A 20,468-nucleotide genomic window follows, 5' to 3' on the forward strand; every position below is an offset into this window, starting at 1 on the left:
TCGTATTATAAACGGCTTTCCGCGGATATAGAATGTACAATTATAAGATTAGAACTAGTTTTTTTAGCCCTGAGGTGCCGAAGGCAAGGGCTAAAAAACTGGTTTTAATCTTATGATTGTACATTTTTATATTCGTAGAAAGCTGGATATAATACGATGCTAGACATAGTTTTTTCGTATGGATGAGAACTGGTTCCTATCCACCGGATTCGAATAAATACGAGAAAATATTTTAAAATATAAAATCAAATGTTGATTCTTATTACAAAACTTTATACAGGAACTAAATTCTATAATTTTTAATTAATATTTTGATAATCTTATATACAAGGAGGGGACATTGACCTGTAAATAACACTGTCTCTCAAAGTTATAAACTTGTTCTGGTATTAGCTAGCTCAATAATGTTAAGAAAAAGATTCAATCTTTATTGGTCTATAGAATGTAAGGGTATCCAAACTTTTAAACCTGTATTTTTTTTATCTGCATTCTTCATATTAGTGATTGTTTTGTTTTATTAGAATTGGGTTGTGAATGAATTTATCATTCATTGTTCAGTCCCTTAAGATCCTTGTGTATATAAAGGATTATGTATCTAAATTGTCAATCGTTTTGATTAATAAAAAGAATTTTATGACTTGCGCACTTTAGATTTTAATCTTTTTAATCAAATCAGAACGTTATTTTTGTATCGCAGCTACTCTCATGTTTGGTCTATAGGTTGGTCTGCATTCCATTAATCGTACAAATACCTACTCTATAAACATTAAAGCTAGTGCCTGGATCCTTAGCATTTATGTGCTTTGTATTCGAAGATTGAAAACTAAGACGTAAATCTTCAAGTAAAACTACCTACTCTGATACACATGTTAAGCTTTCTAAAATAGTGACTCAATTAGTTCATTAATCATCGAAAACTTGCTACTTTATATTATAACTAGCGGCTACGCCCCTAGAGGCCTCTAGTTGCACTTTAAAAAAAAAAAATACGTAACCTTTCTATGTTGCGTTCATCATTTTATCTTTTGAGGGTGGTGGTACAATCCCCCAAAATAGTTGTAAACCCTCCCGGGACCTATGAGAAGTTACCCTGTTAAGGAGCACCCGATTGGTTCAGCGGTTAGCAAGATCCGTCGGTACAAACAGAAGAATTGTTCAAACTTTAATGTCAAATATTCTTTAATTTATTGGAAAAAACTTCGAGAGAGTGCTAAAATGTTACTTAAAAATATTGTTTTCTTATTATTGTTAGGCTTTTAATAGACATTAAAAATATCATGATTTGATGAACACGTGTATTTTTAGGCATACCAGCCCTAGAACGAGTATATCCATAAGTGGGGTTCAGTTTTCTCCGCAGAAAATGCCAGTTCTCCAACTTTCTGATGGTTCCACTCACGGATTTTCTGATGATTTAGGTAACCAGTGTTTATACTAGTACTAAAATTAACGTCTTTAGTTTTTCTCTTTCAACCCCCTCTTTGAAGGCAAAGATCACCCTTTCCCCCCCATATCTCTCCCCACCTACACCTCCAAGTGGAGATATCAGAAAATATGAAAAAACGCAGCTTAAGATTCTTCCCAGTACCCGGTTTAATTTAATCCCTTAATTTATTTTTTTAAAAGGCCTTTTGGAATATTGCTAGAATCCGGAATCCGTCAAAAAAATAAAAATCCGGAATCCGTTGAGAATCTGCCATTTTTTTGGACGGATTCTTGTAAGAATCCGAATCCGGTCAAAAAATTTGACGGATTGCCATCCCTACTCCTATATTGTACCATGCGAATATCCGTGATTATCATACCTACTAAAATCCCCAATTTTTTTCAGGATGTTGGGTGCAGTTGGTTCCCTCCCGCCACGCGCTCTCCCTATCCAGTTCTTTCAAACAGGGTCCCCCATCCACCCTGCCCCTTGCCTCTCTTTCTCCTTCCCCGTCAGGTTAGTACATTTTTACATTAGGGAGGGGGGGTGGGGGGTAAAGTTACCCCTAACCATATTAAATTGAGGGAGAATAATTTATCTGGAGTTTGAAAATCCCTTCAAAAATACTGTAATAGCAGTATTTTTTTTTCTTGGGGTTCCATCTTTCAGGGGGTAATACGCTTCCCCATTCCTTGCCAAATAGCCTAAAACCTGTTATGAACCAATAGTAAACTTCCCTAAGAAATGAGTTACAGTCGGTTACGAGATCTTACTGGTAATGCATATAATATTTAACTTGCTACATATTGGACGATAGGATTCGCCCCTAGAGCCACCCAAAAAAATCATACAACCAGACAATCAAAGTTTTTCAAACACAAACTAGCGGCTGCTCCCCCAGCAAATAGGGCCTATAGTAGCCTATCTATAATACAAAGTAGAACTCTGTCTGTCTCCGTCCGTCCGTCCCTTAAAATCTCGGTAACCACTGAATCGATCGGATTATACTTTTCAGGGTATATACCTACTGGTCCTGTGGTGGTTTTAGGCTATTTCTGTGGGGGGTGGGACACCCCCAACCCCCCAAAAAACAAAAAAATCCCCCCATTTTTTTTTAAAAATAGAAAGTAGTGGGGGTACTTAATTTTTTTATTTTAACAGAAAGTAGTGGGGGTACTTAATTTTTTATTTAATTACCTCTTGGGGCAAAGCCCCTAGAGGCTAGGGGCGAAGCCGCCAGTGTATAATAAGGTAAAGAAGATGCAGAAAACTAAATCAAAACACCCAAGAACATATGTTCAGCATCTCTAAAATTGAGAGCTTAATTAGTTGCGCTGGTTAATAAGATTTCAATAACTTGAACTTTTTAGATTTTATGTAATTCAAAAAGTCTTTGTGAATTTTATTTCTTGTATTTATTTTTAACTCAAGGATTTATCAAAATCAAATAAATCAAATGAAAAAATTGAAAAGAAATTGATTAAATAAAATGATTTTTAATCAATTTTCAACAAACATCTTTCATAATTTTAATTATATAAATACCGTTGACGTACATCAAATGATCAAATGGAAAGTATTTTTTATATCTACCTTTCTATCTAATTATCTAATTATCTATCTATAGCCATTGTATCCAGGTATGACCAAGCTGGACGCTAGTGTAGCAGACATCTGGACAATTTCTATCTTTATATCTAATTATCTATCTAGTAATCTATCTATCTAATAATCTATTGTATCCAGGTATGACTGGCAAGCTGGACGCTAGTGTAGCTGACAGCTGGACAATTTCTATATGTCTATCTAATAATCTATCTATCTAGTAATATATCTATCCAATAAAATCTATTGTATCCAGGTATGACTGGCAAGCTGGACGCCAGTGTAGCAGACAGCTGGACAAGTTCTGTTATTGAAGCCAAACTTTCTTCTTGTATTATTCTAAAATCTCCCCAGGTAACTTGTGACTGATATTTTAGTATATGCAATATAATAGTAAGGCTAGCAAGCTAAGGCTAAGAAGGATTGCATCTAACCCAGTAAGGCAATAAGAGTTTAAGATTCTTTAGAAATATTAAGACCAAAATATAATATGCTTCAAGTATATTTGATACTGTACTTACTATTTTTAATACTTAGTTTACGACTCAAAATCGTGTCTATGAATAAACGCTTTGTATAAGTCTGAAAATGAAAATTAGTTTTTTAAAGAATAAATACCAAACAAAATAAACATAATATTGTACCTACTTATTGTCTGTTAAATTAATAAAGACCGTTTTATTTATTTTTTATTGATTTTATCTTTTTAAATCTAAAACAACTTACTATCTATCTATCTATTACTCAGGAGTACAAATATTGGCTGTTACGCCTGGTGAAGCAGCTGGCGGCTCAAGGACATGAAACTAGGCTTAGAAGTATCCTTCAGGTATATTACTTCTGTTCGGTTAGGTGCATGACTTAAATAATTTTACTAATAATAGAAGACAATTATGCCTGTAAGTCGAGCAACAATAAGAGGCTATTAATAATAGATAAAGAAGAAAAAGTAAAACTTACATTTATAAGTAGAAATTGAAACATATCCAAACTATACCCTTTTACATGAAAATTCGGGGCTGGATATTCAGCCAACTAATTCCATCTGAAATTGCTTAAAATTTGGATGTCTTTGAGGCGTAGTGTTGGCGAAAAATTTGTTTTGTTCTGTAAATAAAGGGAAGTGAGTTGTTGGAAAATTTTCACTTAGAGTTGTTTCTCAGAATCCTGGTCCTTTGTCCCTTGAGAAACTAACTATAGATGAAAGAGATACTATTTATCAAACTTTTAAGGATCTATCTCGCGAGAGATGTAAGACTGGAAGCTTGGCTATGTCCGCACAACACCTTGGTCTCAACAGAAAAGAATTATTAAAGCTAGCTCTACCCTTGCTGGGAGCTAATCTCAGCCTTCAGAGGCTCTATTCAGAATTGAGGTATGTAATTTTCTCGTATTCATTCGAATCCGGTGGATAGGAACCGGTTCTCATCCATACGAAAAAACTATGTCTAGCATCGTATTATATCCAGATTTCTACGAATATTAAATGTACAATCATAAGATTAAAACTAGTTTTTTTAGCCCGTGCCTTCGGCATCTCGGGGCTAAAAAAACTAGTTTTAATCTTATAATTGTACATTCTATATCCGCGGAAAGCTGTTTATAATACGATGCGAGAAATAACTATTATAATTTTGATAATTTTAATAGAATAGTCCTATTGGTTTTAAACAGAGGATGCTAAATTTCACGTGAATTTTGGGATACTTATTCCTAGGACTCTTAGGTATAATGTTATATATATAAGCGACACATTGTACATAATGGGTATTCTGTATCTAGAAAAATTGGGAAGGATTTATACAGAATTTTTTATTTCATCTTCTAAATAATTTGTGGATAGTTTTCATGGAAAATGTTGCTGTCAATTCTTATAAAAACAAGGATGAACAATCAATAAAATCAAAGCCCAACAAATCAGGCAGTCGATCGAAAATTTAATAATATATGATATGTCTATTATCAATACATTCAATATTCAACAATTTCTAGCTTAACCCTTTACAGTCGGGCCCTTTGCCGCACCTTAATCGGTCGGGGGGGGGGGGGGGCGTTGTATTATCTCAGTTCCTATTAGAGCTAGAGGGCTAAATTGTTGTGCAAATCCCCTGTTTGATAATGAATTTCCGACTTTTGATAAGTCTAAGTCAATTTTCGCTTCCTTCACCCTTTCATTTAACAACCTTTGTTTTTAGGTCTTTTTTTTACTTAAAACCTGAACGCCCCCCCCCCCCCCATGACCGATAAGGGTTAAGTTCCAAAAAATGTTATGCATATTTAAATATCAAAATTATTCAATTACAGTACGCTCAGTACGTGCATACATTCAAGACTTGTTTATATAGATGCTTCGTTCAAATATAGTGGTTAATAGTCATAGAAATAAACTCATTTATAGAAAATTATAGCTTTTAATAAAAGATAATAAAGTACTCATTGTTCACATTTTAATAAATGCTTAATGTACATATTTTAAGGTTATATAATGCAGTTCTTGAAAATTTTAAGTGTTTTGTTCTTGATTATAAAACAAGAAAGAAAACATCAATAACATCTTTTCTTTAAAAAAAATTCAGTCGCCAATTCAACACAGTTGATAACAAGGAAATAAAAGCTTATTTTCCAGTCTGAACTAAAAATATGGCGCAAAATTTTTAATATGAGCATACTTATATTCTAACATTACTATGGATATGCAACGCCTAAAATACCAAAAGGTTTGACGTCTACATGTCGATTTTAACATGCCTAAAATTGAATTCGTTATGCTGTATATACGAAGACAACCCAGAAGAATGCTAGCTTCGCTTAAAACCTCTTGTACCTAATAATTGTTATTATAATGAGAATTCAAGAGAATAGAGTGCAATTACAGAAGATAATATAAAATACGTTCAAAGGGGAGAGATCATTCAAATAGTTACTAGCGGCTCTTCCCTAGAGGCCTCTAGGAGCGCTGAGGGAATGGAGAGCTGGGGAAATTGACCCTTCTTCTTATTTTTAGTTTTAAAAGGAAAAAAAATATTGTTATTTTTTTTGGGGGGGGGGGATAATTTTTCCTAGAGGAGATTCATTTCGGAGGGTGGAGATTCCCTCCCCCCCAAGTAAACATATTAGAAGCTTTACTGTAAAAGATGTCGGTTAAACGATTAGGGAGATCCTTCACTGCTGACAACAAAAAAGCATATTACTTTATATGATAGGATAACCACGACTGTTAAAACAAACTCTGTGTTTAAATGACACTTGTAATAGAGGTAAAAAATGGATTTAATATTACTTGGATATTACACCAGATTATCAATGTAATCTAATAAATCTAGTTAAACGATTCCCCTCATCCACTCCCTTTACCCAATTCCCTCACCTCTTACTAGATGAACGAACTGACCATTAAGAGATGTTCATGTTAAGACACCTTAATTGACAACAATTTTTCCCCTGTCATAATATCCACTTATATTCTACATCCATTGGTAGAAAACATCATTTTGTACTTAAACAAGCTACCTAAAGTCGAAAAAAATAAAATCCACTTGTTTTTTTAAGCTCTGTCTTGTTCCTAGGTGTCTCATTACCTTTTAATCCTTACGTGTAGGCAAGATATCTTTGATTTCAAGTAGATGTAATCATGAAGTTCTTAAATTTTAGGTTTCATGTTTTTTTCAGAAAAATAATTTAATTGCTACACTAGAAGAGTTTCTTGTTTCACATTTTGTTTATTAAATGGTATTTGACACTGTGCTTTCTCTCTTAGCATCTGTTGAGCACTGTGCTCTACATCCTTTTTAGTAGCGAAGCTACTCTATAATTCGAAATGTCCGTCCGTCTGAGACAAAGTGGGGATAACGTGATTTTCTCGTCTCCTAGAAAAGATAGACAGCTGAAATTTTTAGTGAAGATTCTTATAACATATGCCCATCTAATCTATACATTATTTTGTCCATCTGTCTGTTGTTTAGGGTGCTATATCGATTCCTAGATTTTCATGTTTTTGTGATTTTCTCAACTCCTTTTTAAGATAATGGGCTGGAATTTTCAGGAATTGCTTAAATTTTCATTCTACATATTTTCCTTTAGTTTTATTACGGTTTTTCTATTAGTTGGGGTGCTAGATCGATTCCTAGATTTTTAGGTTTTCTATGTTTTTTTCGATTCCTCTTCATGGTTTGCGGCTGAAATTATCAGGAATTGAATATGATCCTATTCTACATATTTTTATCAAGTTTCATTAAGATTCATCTACAAGTTGCGATGCTAGATCGATTCCTAGATTTTAAAATTTTTAAGGTTGCGCGATTTTTAAGTTTTCCTTACTTATGGATGTTGTCATCCTTGTTTTTAACATAAATTCTAAATAATGGGGGGGAGGTCCTAGTAAAACCCCTTTTGGAGCCCTAGTACTGTGGGGTCCATTCCAGCATTGCTTTAATTTTTCAGCGGCACTAAACAGTATTTAATAAAAACAAATTCTGATAACTTTAAAGGGGTAGTTTCACGAAAGGCATTTGAACTTAATTTAGTGAACCGTATATTTTTTCCTGGTTAATGGGTTAAACTACATTTATATGGCATATATTTGAAAGAATTTCAATTTTCTACCATGTAGTTTTTAAAATATCGAGACTTGGAAATCGTCTTTTTAAATTGCATATATCGCAAAAAGACGATTTTCAAATCTTGATATTTAAAAAAACTACATTGTATATATATGCGGATATATTCTCAACAAGGCAAACCCGATTTTAGCTCTTAAAGATTTTAATTTAATATTACTTAACTTTTGAAATGAATACGATTAAATTAGATTTATATAATACATGTTACTGTATTTTTTTTAGAAATGAAGAAGAATTGAAGGCAACCAATTCTGTGGATCTATTTGCATAAGATATCCATACTGACATCCAGAAAAGATAGCAAGAAAAATCAGGAGATATATACCAATAATTGTGTATTAAAAAAAATATATTCACAAAAGAATTCTGAAACCTATGACTTTTAATTAAATATTTATTATCTAATATAGAAGTTACTGACAATGAATGCTAAATTAACACACATTTCTTTCCTTTTCCTATTGGAGGGTTACATTAATTTATCTTTTATTGTACTTAGTCTATTATGCATTTATCACATCATAAAACCAATGATTTATTTTTCCGTATATTGTTTTAATTAGGGTGGCCTAAAAACTTATGAACTGAAATTTAATTTCCGAATGTGTACACAGTTCCCTCGGTGTTTCCTCGTCCTATCTCAATATTTACTATCTCAATATTCAAACTTCAAAAAAATCAAAATTTAAAAAGTTTAAATTTTGAATATACTATATATAAATCGTTTATACACATTCAAATTTTGATTTTTTTTTTGAAGTTTGAAGTTTTTTAGCTAGTAGTAAATATTGATATAGGATGAGGAAACACCGAGGAAACTGTTTACACATTTGGAAATTAAATTTCAGTTCATCTAAAAACTTTTATATTAATCAAGCAGGAGCAGAACTAAAAAAAATCTCCAAAATGTCGTTTGAAGTTTTCGAAATTCATAAAATAATATAATTTATGTTATTAAAATTGCACTTTAATATACAACTCTAAACTTTTTCACCGTTAACTGTGTTTCATACAATATTTTAAGTTACAGTTTCTGTGCTACCAAGACTTTATTTTTTTGTCCATCCTTATTTTGAATATTTATGTTCTTGAATGGGTTGTCTTTAATAATGCATAATTTTTGTTTCCACATTGACATTACATAAGTGAGTGGGATAGGTAAAGGGGTGGTAAATAATGAGATTTAGCAATATGGGAGGGCCGAGTTGTTTGTGCTGTTGTAATAAAATACAATTCTGATTGGAATCGAAGACACACCCTATTAAAGTTATGATATTGTAGTTTTACAGAATATTAAATATTGATATTGAAGATGTAAAAATGTTGTAAACATATGAATTAATAATATATTTTGTACCTGATAACATTTATTTATCACCCAGGCGCGTGCACAGAGATTTGTCGGGGGGGGGGAGTGGGGTGAGAAATAATAGGGTAAAAAAGGGAAGGTTAACTCCCCTCCAGCATGCCCATGGTATCCCCCAAATCTTAAATCTTTTAGCTTATTTTTTTTATTTAGTCACTCGTTTCGTAATTATTTTGACCCAGACATTGTTTAACCAATAAGAGAAAAAATTAAAATTAAAAGGGGTAGTTTCGCGAAATGCATTTGAACTTAATTTACTGAACCTACATTTATATAGCATATATTTGAAATAAATTCAATTTTCTACCACGTAGTTTTTAAAATATCATGACTTGAAAATTGTCTTTTTGTGATATAGGTATGCAATTTAAAAAGACGATTTTCAAGTCTTGATATTTTAAAAACTACGTGGTAGAAATTTAAAATTCTTTCAAATATATGCCATATAAATGTAGTTTAACCATTTAACCAGGATAAAATATGCGGTTCACTAAATAAGTTCAAATGCATTTCGTGAAACTACCCCTTTTGAATTATTTATTTTCTTGGACCTTAAAAATATTATCACATTGAGCCTAATAATAAAATGAAATGTTCCTATTTACTTATAGAATTAGTTTAAAGATAAAGTAGAGAAATAGACTTTTAGCTAAAAGTGCTTTTTATATCTTAAAATTTTGAATGCTCATTTCATGTATGAACAGTTTTTTTCACTTAAATTCTAAGCATTTTTAAAAATCTTTAAATTATGATATGTTAGTTAGAGTGAGAATTTTAGGTAGAATTCCTCTAATCGAAAAGTGGATAATACAAATCCCCCATTCCTAGTTTTTAGCCCTCTAACCCTGTGGGCCTCTTCTGAATCTTTTACGACCTAAACTTAAAGAAGAATGAATTTCTTCCACTTTTTTTAAGGATAGGAAGGATTAAAAAAAATAAACTTTTCATTAGAGTTATTATCTCGTAATTAAAATATGCTTTTATTTATTGAATCTTATCTATATGTATACATTATTATGCACATTAAAAAACCCAGGTATTACCTATCAAAAATTAAAGTTTCTTTAAGATTTTAAATTGTAAAAAAAGATGAAATCCCTTGTGCCAAAAAAGAACCTTATTCTTATTTTATAAATGAAGTTAATATTTTTTTTCTAAAATTGATTATTTTATTTTTTATGTTTTTAACGCCTTTTTACACATTTTTTCATTTCTGGATTATTGTAATAGTTGTTCAAGTCTGAAATACAGAGGAAGGTCATTAATGATATCTTTTAAAGCTGCTAACGGCGAACAAGTTGACCGGGTTTACCTCTATTTTAGACCTGGTCGAAATTAGTTTATTTAAGTGATATTTTCAATTTTTTTGGTTCTTTCCCTCAAAAGTATTTACGGAGAACACAACCCCCCTCCCCCAGCAAATTTTAGATTAAATTTTTAAAAAGGTATGCGTGGGGGGGGGTTATTTTTTCTTAAAGCTTAACCGCTGCGGGAGGCCCCAACATTGCACCCTGACTTAAGGTCACCCCCCCCCCCCCACCACTTAATTAATATTTTTTTTAATATGGCAGGAGTTGGAGGTAATGTTTCTTTGCTCGCATACTGAGGGAAACCACCTATATTTTCTTCACAGAGGTAGAAAACAATGACGGTTAAATTAATCTTCAAAACCATTTCCTTCCATAAAATTTGGGGGAGGATTAATTTATAGGTTATTGTCCTCTTCCTTTATCCCTGTACTACCAAAGTACAAATAGTTCAATTATATTGCTTTAAGTATATAAAATAAAATAAGAGAAATGTAAAATAGAATAGTTTTTTCTTCTTACAACTAGCAATTTGAATGTGGACTAAACATGAATGAGACTGCAAGAGTTATGATAATTCATTAAAACCATAAGATCTCATTTGTGTATAGTTCCCTTGAATTTAAATAAAGCAACTGTTTTATTTACGCTTTAAACATGTTTAGATTGAACTATGTTTTATGCATTGAAAAACCAGTTTTTTTACCAACTTATGTTTATTTGAATAAACAATCAACCATAATCTGGATCAAGAACACAAAGAAAGGACTTTTTTGGCAACTTTTAGTCTACAAGCGGCCAAACGGCTGAATTGAACATACAACCAAAGATATAACAAAAAATGTTGCCCTTCTAGTTCGTTCGCTGCGCGTCTCAATTTTATATTTGAGTTTTAAATATTTTGAATTATTTGTAAGCATTGTTTTTTAAAAAATAGTGCGAATATAATCTGTACATTAAGCCGTTATGCCGCCTAAAATGTTGTTAAAAGACGCCTTTCTTTGTTTTCAAGACTCTTATTTTAATTTTAATTGGTAACTTGAACTTCAGACTGTGTATAAAATGGCAGAGGAAGGGGACGCACCTGTTCAGACAGGATCTATTGAAGAACCCCTGGATATTATCAGGTTAGTAAACTAATCGCTTAGTTGGGCAAAATGGTTTTCGTGAAAAATCTACCAAAATCACATTAAAAATCTACAAAAATTAAACAAAATCATAGAAGGGTTATGAATATGAACATAAGATTTTATTTTAATTATTGTAGATTTTTTTGTGATTTTGGAGGATTTTTCACGATTTTTAAGAATCCACCTCTGTACTACGACTTCAACTCAAGGCCTCATCCATAATGGATCGACAGACGGACAAAGTAATATAGGGTAAGTACTTAAGTACAGGGTTTCGGATCCGGATCCGCAAGGATCCGCATATTTTCGAGTCCAAGGATCCGGATCCGCAAAAAAATGCGGATCCGGATCCTTGGACTCAAAAAAATGCGGAAAAAATGTAAAAATCTACCTAAATTTATATACAATCTCAGACATTCTCTTGATGAGAGCCAATCTTTAAGGTTTAGGTTTTTATTGTCAAGGATCCGGATCCGCACTGACCAAATTTTGAGGATCCGGATCCGCAAAAAATCAATGCGGATCCGAAACCATGCTAAGTAGATGCTCGTTTGTCACAAGAATATTTACAAGATTGATATAAATATTATTCATCCATCATGAACGGTTGTTACCTTGATTAATCAGACAGACGTACATAAATTAATAAAGAGTAGCTTCGCTATTAATAAATAATAAATATTTTTATTCTCAGATTATCTCTTGACGAGAAGATTTATGTAAAGATGAGAAATGAGAGAGAACTAAAGGGGAGGCTCCACGCTTATGATCAGCATTTAAATATGATTCTAGGAGAGGTAACATTTATCTCTTACATTGGTGTTGTTGTTGTCATAATGTGTTTAAATGTATATTGTATAAGGATAAGATACAATCATAGAATGACAAAGAGCGTAATTTTTTCCGCAAAGTTAGGTGCAAGCTTTCAGCCAAATGCTATTATTAGGTCAAGCTGTCCTTAATTATGACCAAACGCATAGTATAATTGAACTCATAATTAAGAACAATTTGACCTAATGAGCGCATTTTACTAAAAAATCTTTCACATAACTACAGAATTATGGGAAAAAATGACGCTCTTTTTTAAAATTAAATAGATACCTAATTCATCTAACATCATTTTTTCATTTTAAACAGAGATTTATAGTATTTCCCAACTTTTGAGAAACTATCATAAACATCCAACTCTTTAATTGCATGAACTTTGTATTCGTGGTTTTAATTTCTCGTGAGATCTATTACATAAAATTTTTAGTTTATTGCTGTGTTCATTTTATTCACGAAAAAAGATTAAAACCAGTTTTTTTAGCCCCGTTTATCAGCTATTTACTAAAAATATTTATTTCGCCGCTAGATGGTGTTAGTTATGTTTTTGGATAATTGCAAAAATGTCCGCGGAGTGGCGTTTTTTTTCAATATTTCCGGGGAGGGTTGTGGTATCCTTCCCCAAAATAGTTATAAACCTTTCCACTCCCAGGACCTATGAGAAGCTACACTGTTAAGGCGAACCCGATCGGTTCTACGGTTAGCGAAAACCTTCGATACAGACACACAGTCAAACAAACAGACATCCTGTTACTTTATTATAAGGATAACGAAATTATTTTTCCGCCTTAAAAGGAAATTTACGTTGTTTTCAAAATTGTTTTTTGACAAAAAGAAATACAAATACCTATATTTTTGTAAAAATATACATGAATTTTTAATATATGTACCTAATAATGTAGTTCTCCAGAACTTATATATATATTATCTAAAATTCCTAATATGAAGTGTTTGTGCCAGATAGAAGTAATTTGAGGATCGTAGCTACTGTATAACTACGTCCGTACTTCAACGATTGAACGTTAAAATTAAGGGGGGGGGGGAAGTTCTGCCACTTTCGCGTAAACAGTGTGCAGTGGACTAGGTATTGATTTTAGATTATAGGTTATTTAGGATAAAAGTTTACTTTTGGGTATTAGTTCACGTATATTTAATCATTTTTTGAATAGGTCTCCAGGTTCAGGTGCTGCAGGCTGGAAGGTCGTTTCTGGACAGGTAAAAAAATTAAAAAAATTTTGTTTGAAGAGTTAGAGAGCAACTTATAAAACAAAATATGCTTCTTTTTGAATGTTATTAACATATCTGCAGAAAAAATTAAATTCGGCCTCCAGGTTCAGGTGCTGCAGGCCTCCAGGTACACTCTGGACAGGTAAAAATTTTAAAAAATTATTTGAAGAGTTAGAGGTACACTTATTAAACCAAATATGCATCTTTTTGAATGTTATTACCATATTAGAAGAAAAAATGACAATCGGCCTCCAGGTTCAGGTGCTTCAGGCCTCCAGGTACACTCTGGACAGGTAAAAATTAAGTTTTCTTATTTGAAGAGTTAGAGGTACACTTATTTAACCAAATATGCATCTTTATGGATGTTATCATCATATTTGCAGAAAAATTTAAAATCGGCCTCCAGGTTCAGGTGCTGCAGGCCTCCAGGTACACTCTGGACAGGTAAAAATTAAAATTTCTTATTTGAAGAGTTTGATGTACACTTATTTAACCAAATATGCATCTTTTTGGATGTTATTACCATATTTGAAGAAAAAATGACAATCGGCCTCCAGGTTCAGGTGCTGCAGGCCTCCAGGTACACTCTGGACAGGTAAAAATTAAAAACATTTATTTGAAGAGTTAGAGGTACACTTATTTAACCAAATATGCATCTTTTTGGATGTTATTACCATATTTGAAGAAAAAATGACAATCGGCCTCCAGGTTCAGGTGCTGCAGGCCTCCAGGTACACTCTGGACAGGTAAAAATTAAAATTTCTTATTTGAAGAGTTTGATGTACACTTATTTAACCAAATATGCATCTTTTTGGATGTTATTACCATATTTGAAGAAAAAATGACAATCGGCCTCCAGGTTCAGGTGCTGCAGGCCTCCAGGTACACTCTGGACAGGTAGAAATTAAAATTTCTTATTTGAAGAGTTAGAGGTACACTTATAAAACAAAATATGCATCTTTTTGGATGTTATTACCATATTTGAAGGTAAATTGACAATCGGCCTCCAGGTTTAGGTGCTGCAGGCCTCCAGGTACACTCTGGACAGGTAAAAATTTAAATTTCTTATTTAAAGAGTTAGAGATACACTTATTAAACCAAATATGCAACTTATTGGATGTTATTACCATATTTGAAGGTAAATTGACAATCGGCCTCCAGGTTCAGGTGCTGCAGGCCTCCAGGTACACTCTGGACAGGCAGTTATAATATTTTTTGATACTTTTTGATTTGGACACCTTACCTGGATCCTGGTGACCACTGGTGACTGCTTGTGGCCGCTGGCAAGGTAAATTCCAATAAAGGTAATATTTGATATTAGAGGAAAGGTTTCTAAATAGAAAATTATTAAAATATAATAATATGACTAAATTTATTAAGTAAGTCTTCTATTTTTGTTTCAGGCAGGCTCTAGGTAGCCTCCAGGAGCCTGCTGGACAGGTTTAAAAAATCAATTTTATAATTTGTTTTATTTAGATGAAAGGTTTGAGTTGTGCTCCAGATAGGGTCAAGGTGGCCTCCAGGAGCCAGCTAGATAGATCTGTATTTATTACTTTTTGTTTATGTATGGTTTTCCACACATATGCAAAATATAATTCTGTCTAAGATATAATATTACAGATACTCAGAATGGGGAATGCAATTTCAATAGGATTCAGATTATAAAGTATAGATGCTAGTGAAATAATTTTAAAATTACTACTGAGAGAGGTTAATTTTATCCAGATGTCATTCAGAGCTACAGATTCTCCATCCAGGTTAGTAAAATATAAAGAAATTCTTAGATTGTATATTCAATCCACGTCTAAAGAAAAAGGCAGGAATTCCTGACACTTAAATACCTGGAGGCATGCAGCACCTGAAACTAGAGTCCAATTTGAATTTTTTCTGTAAATATGATAATAACATCCAAAAAGATGCATATTTGGTTTTATAAGTGTACCTGTAACTCTTCAAATAATTTTTTTTAATTTTTACCTGTCCAGAGTGTACCTGGAGGCCTGCAGCACCTGAACCTGGAGGCCGATTGTCATTTTTTCTTCAAATATGGTAATAACATCCAAAAAGATGCATATTTGGTTAAATAAGTGTACATCAAACTCTTCAAATAAGAAATTTTAATTTTTACCTGTCCAGAGTGTACCTGGAGGCCTGCAGCACCTGAACCTGGAGGCCGATTTTAAATTTTTCTGCAAATATGATGATAACATCCATAAAGATGCATATTTGGTTAAATAAGTGTACCTCTAACTCTTCAAATAAGAAAACTTAATTTTTACCTGTCCAGAGTGTACCTGGAGGCCTGCAGCACCTGAACTTGGAGGCCGATTGTCATTTTTTCTTCTAATATGGTAATAACATTTAAAAAGATGCATATTTGGTTTAATAAGTGTACCTCTAACTCTTCAAATAATTTTTTTAAATTTTTACCTGTCCAGAGTGTACCTGACGGCCTGCAGCACCTGAACCTGGAGGCCGATTGTCATTTTTTCTTCAAATATGGTAATAACATCCAAAAAGATGCATATTTGGTTAAATAAGTGTACATCAAACTCTTCAAATAAGAAATTTTAATTTTTACCTGTCCAGAGTGTACCTGGAGGCCTGCAGCACCTGAACCTGGAGGCCGATTGTCATTTTTTCTTCTAATATGGTAATAACATTTAAAAAGATGCATATTTGGTTTAATAAGTGTACCTCTAACTCTTCAAATAATTTTTTAAAATTTTTACCTGTCCAGAGTGTACCTGGAGGCCTGCAGCACCTGAACCTGGAGGCCGAATTTAATTTTTTCTGCAGATATGTTAATAACATTCAAAAAGAAGCATATTTTGTTTTATAAGTTGCTCTCTAACTCTTCAAACAAAAATTTTTTAATTTTTTTACCTGTCCAGAAACGACCTTCCAGCCTGCAGCACCTGAACCTGGAGACCTATTCAAAAAATGATTAAATATACGTGAACTAATACCCAAAAGTAAACTTTTATCCTAAATAACCTATAATCTAAAATCAATACCTAGTCCACTGCACACTGTTTACGCGAAAGTGGCAGAACTTCCCCCCCCCCTTGTTGCAACTTACTATTTGAAATAGAAGTATTAAAATTTCATATCGTGGGCTTAACATGGATTAAATAACCCTTGTTTAAATAAAAACACCTTTAAAGCTTAATTGTTTTTTAAAAGCGAAGCTTTTCTATAATTAGGGTCGGTCCGTACGTCCGTCACAGAGGGATAGCTTTTTTCGTTAATTTAGGCATGTTAGAATTGTCCTATCGATTTTAAACTTTGCATGGTGATTCCTTTAGTAGTTAGGTACGATTTAGAAAGCGTAGCAACTCTATAATCATTACAAGAATGTCCGTACGCCCATATTTTAAACATTTTTTTACTTTTTTAACAACAATTGTTTATGTGATCTAATCATCCGATTGATCTGATTTATGGTATGTTTATTCCTGGGACAACAAAGTATAATGTTATAAGCGAAACAACTCTATAATCAAGTCCTAAAAATGTAAGTATGTCCATATACATTATCCTGTATCAAGCAGTTTTTCAACAAATTTATTTACAATTTTGCTTCGACTCTTATACATTTATATTCTGATTATTCAGTTCTGACACTATATAAGTGTTAATGTCCGTTTGTACTACCGTTTCAGTGCTTCGCTTTTATGGATGTTGTCATCCTTGTTTCTACAGAAAATATCATTATTATCCTTCATAAATATTTAACATGAAAAGGTCAAAGAAAAGAGAAAAGAGTCTTAATTCTTTTTATGGAAGATTTTTTACGTTTTGCCGAATTTTTTTAACGTGAGAGAAAAAACAAGCAAATAAATGTGCCTTGACTCCCAATTTGTTTTAGTACTATCAATCTTTTTTTGTTTTTTCCTAATAACTAGGTATGCATGCAAATCTTCCTTATTCTCCTGTGTTATAGAGTTGTTACGAAAAACTCCCAAAGAATGTTTCTTAGGTATTTCTTATCTTATCAGTGGCGTGGACAGCAAATCACCAGAGGTGTAAAAAACCTTAAATTGGTGAAGAGAAGGGACGAAAGATCTTGTTCTTAGGGGGGGTTTTCTGTTTACACCCCCCATACATTTCCCATCGCACGCCACTGATTTGCGATTTGTCCCTAACTTTTTTATGATTTTCATAGGATTTTGTTACCATTGTTAGTCTGAGAATTTTTCGTGGGAATTGTTTTGAAATAGATATTTTAAATTTTTTAAACGTTTTCTCAACAATTAGAGATTGAATTAGGTATATACAAAAATAATAACTAGCTTTGGTCACTTTTGAATAAAGTAACAGGATGTCTGTGGGTCTCCTATAGAGAAATCGCCCCTAGGAAACCCTCCTACCTCAAATGCCTCTCAGGGATGTATATTCTGCATGGGATCCCCTGCTCAGGGGGGGGGGGGGGGAAATAAAAAATAAGTGGTTGGAGGGAAAAAAAATGTAAAAATTAAGAAAACTGAAAACATTTTTTCCATTTCGCCCCCCTCCTTGGTTAAAAAAACTAAAAAAATGTGTGGTAGGAGGGATAAAATAAATGAAATATAGAGTTCTTTAAATATTTTTCTATTTCCCCCCCTACTTTTTCAGAAAAATCTAGGGGGGAAAAAAAATAAAAAATTTTGTAGCAGGGGAAAAAAAATAAATCTTGTGCAGAATATACACCCCTGATGCCTCTAGAGGCCTCAAGGGTGTAGCTGCTAGTAATACATATCTGAGATACATCTTTCTTATTCTGCTAATACCATTTTAAAAACAGTATTTTATTTATTAAGGTTGAGGAAACTGTAACAGTGATTGAAATTGATGAAGAGACTTATGAAGAGGTGAGAACTTTATTTGTAGAGTTGGTACTCTTTAATTTGATAATAAGATTTGGGATACAATCGCAGGCAGATCATGCCTAATAAATAAATTTTTCGTATTCATTCGAATCCGGTGGATAGGAACCGGTTCTCATCCATACGAAAAAACTATGTCTAGCATCGTATTATATCCAGCTTTCTACGAATATAAAAATGTACAATCATAAGATTAAAACCAGTTTTTTAGCCCCGAGGCGCGGAAAGCCGTTTATAATACGATGAAAGAAATAACTATTAAAGCTCATTTTTTTGTAAATAACATTTTTGTAATTTTAGGTTTACAAATCCACGAAGAGAAATATCCCCATGTTATTTGTCCGTGGGGATGGTGTCATCCTTGTGTCTCCACCAATGAGAGCTGCCGGCTAACAATATTAACCAACCACAGTTCATTACAAAATCCTTCAAGCACCAATCACAGTTTATAAAGAAAAACCTCCAACCAACCACAGTTTATAAAGAAAAGAAAACCCTTAAACCAATCAGAGTTCTTCTTAAAAATCAAACAACCACCAATTACAGCTCAGCAATAAAATGGCCCAACCAATGAAATCTTACCCCAGTCTAATTTTAACCAATCCTATTTTGATAAACGTTGTACCTACCTTTAATATATAAAAAAAGAAAACATGTTTATTGTAATGAATGTAAAGAAGAATTAATGAGGGGATTATTTATTATTGAATGTTAGGTAAATGTTTGCATTTTTACTTATTATTTTCAGACGTAATAATGTCTGGTTTGGTCAGATGTAGAAAGGAATTTTCCTTGCTCAGCCAAGCTCAGAAATATTTCAGCATTGGTTCTGCTAAATTTTCCACGGGTAAGCAATTAACAAGGATGACAACATCCATAAGTAGCGAAGCTCAAAAATTATGAATGGATATCGGAAAAAAAATAATAAAAAGCAGTTTCATACAATAAATACCTATTAATTTTGATAAAATAGGGAAATAAGGAAACCTTAAAAATCACGCAACCTTAAAAATCACGAAAATCTAGGAATCGATCTAGCATCGCAATTTATCGACAAATCTTAATGAAACATGATAAAAATATGTAGAATATGAGCATATTCAATTCCTGATAATTTCAGCCGCAAATCATGAATAGGAATCGAGAAAACCATAGAAAACCTAAAAACCTAGGAATCGATCTAGCACCCCAACTAATAGATAAATCGTAATAAAACTTAAGGAAAATATGTAGAATGTAAGCAATCCCTTAAAGTTTCAGCCCATTATCTTAAAAAGGAGTCGAGAAAATTACGAAAACATGAAAATCTAGGAATCGATATAGCACCCCAAACAACAGATTGATGGACAAAATAATGTATAGATTAGATGGGCATATGTTATAAGAATCTTCACTAAACATTTCAGCTGTCTATCTTTTCTAGGAGCCGAGAAAATCACGTTTCCCCCTATTTGTCTCAGACGGACGGACATTTCGAATTATAGAGTAGCTTCGCTACTAAAAAGATGTAATTGAGAGGGGGTGAGGCGGCAGGTAAGGGTACCTTGTTCTCTTGTGCTATTGGCCTTCCCATTACCACACAAAATACCCTAAAAAGTAAAAGCTTACTGAAACCAATATGAAGCTTTTTCTATAATGTAGTTTTATCTAAACACCGAACCACTTAAAGAATATTATTTTTTTTAATATAGGGTGGGGGGGGGGGGTAATGCAACAATCTCATAATCAATGAGTTAATGGTACTTAGAATTCGAATTTCGATCTGGAATTTTGCATGAGTAATCCTTGGTAGATCTATTTTCCCTAAATCGAACAAAAAGTTGGAAAAATAACGGCCGGCGGCTCAGGCGTATGAGTATTATGTGGAGATAGGTTTTGTGACTAATTTGCCCTGTAGATAGCCAAAAAATGGCAAACTGCTAGCCGTTACTTTTCCAACTTTTTGTTCAATTTAGGGAAAATAGACCTATCAAGGATTACTCATGCAAAATTTCAGATGGAAATTCGAATTTTAAGTGCCATTTACTCATTGGTTACGAGATGGTTGCATTAACCCCCGCTACCCCCCCCCCCCCCCCCCTCTTTAACCCCAGGG

At 33.0% G+C, this 20,468-nt stretch overlaps 3 protein-coding genes across 11 annotated transcripts in view; all 3 read left to right on the forward strand.

Annotated features, from left to right (window-relative positions):
- Positions 1 to 11,374, forward strand: part of Hira (histone cell cycle regulator-like protein) — a 49,564-nt gene extending 38,190 nt beyond the window's left edge. The window contains exons 31-38 of one of the 9 annotated variants that reach the window (XM_080161989.1): positions 1,306 to 1,418; positions 1,832 to 1,942; positions 3,288 to 3,385; positions 3,780 to 3,860; positions 4,264 to 4,406; positions 7,873 to 8,272; positions 8,499 to 10,052; positions 10,366 to 11,374. In XM_080161989.1, the coding sequence (XP_080018115.1) occupies positions 1,306 to 1,418; positions 1,832 to 1,942; positions 3,288 to 3,385; positions 3,780 to 3,860; positions 4,264 to 4,406; positions 7,873 to 7,921 (595 nt within the window). In that variant the 3' untranslated portion in view covers positions 7,922 to 8,272; positions 8,499 to 10,052; positions 10,366 to 11,374. Of the gene's footprint in view, positions 1 to 1,305; positions 1,419 to 1,831; positions 1,943 to 3,287; positions 3,386 to 3,779; positions 3,861 to 4,263; positions 4,407 to 7,872; positions 8,273 to 8,498 lie in introns of all 9 variants that reach the window. The other 8 variants (XM_080161991.1, XM_080161996.1, XM_080161997.1 and 5 more) reach the window with 8 other exon arrangements.
- On the forward strand, positions 11,365 to 19,122 carry LSm3 (U6 snRNA-associated Sm-like protein LSm3). The gene is made up of 4 exons (XM_080162001.1): positions 11,365 to 11,450; positions 12,148 to 12,250; positions 18,308 to 18,358; positions 18,674 to 19,122. The coding sequence occupies exons 1-4, from the start codon at positions 11,386 to 11,388 to the stop codon at positions 18,764 to 18,766; spliced, it is 312 nt and encodes a 103-aa protein (XP_080018127.1). The 5' UTR covers positions 11,365 to 11,385; the 3' UTR covers positions 18,767 to 19,122.
- Positions 19,082 to 20,468, forward strand: part of mRpS29 (mitochondrial ribosomal protein S29) — a 38,678-nt gene continuing 37,291 nt past the window's right edge. Inside the window, exon 1 of the mRNA XM_080161999.1 lies at positions 19,082 to 19,220. Coding sequence (XP_080018125.1) covers positions 19,082 to 19,220 — 139 coding nt within the window. The remainder of the gene's footprint in view (positions 19,221 to 20,468) is intronic.

The sequence above is a fragment of the Acartia tonsa genome, chromosome 5 (genome assembly GCF_053477335.1).
Source record: "Acartia tonsa isolate MP-2025a chromosome 5, ASM5347733v1, whole genome shotgun sequence".
Taxonomy (NCBI): Eukaryota; Metazoa; Arthropoda; class Copepoda; order Calanoida; family Acartiidae; genus Acartia; species Acartia tonsa.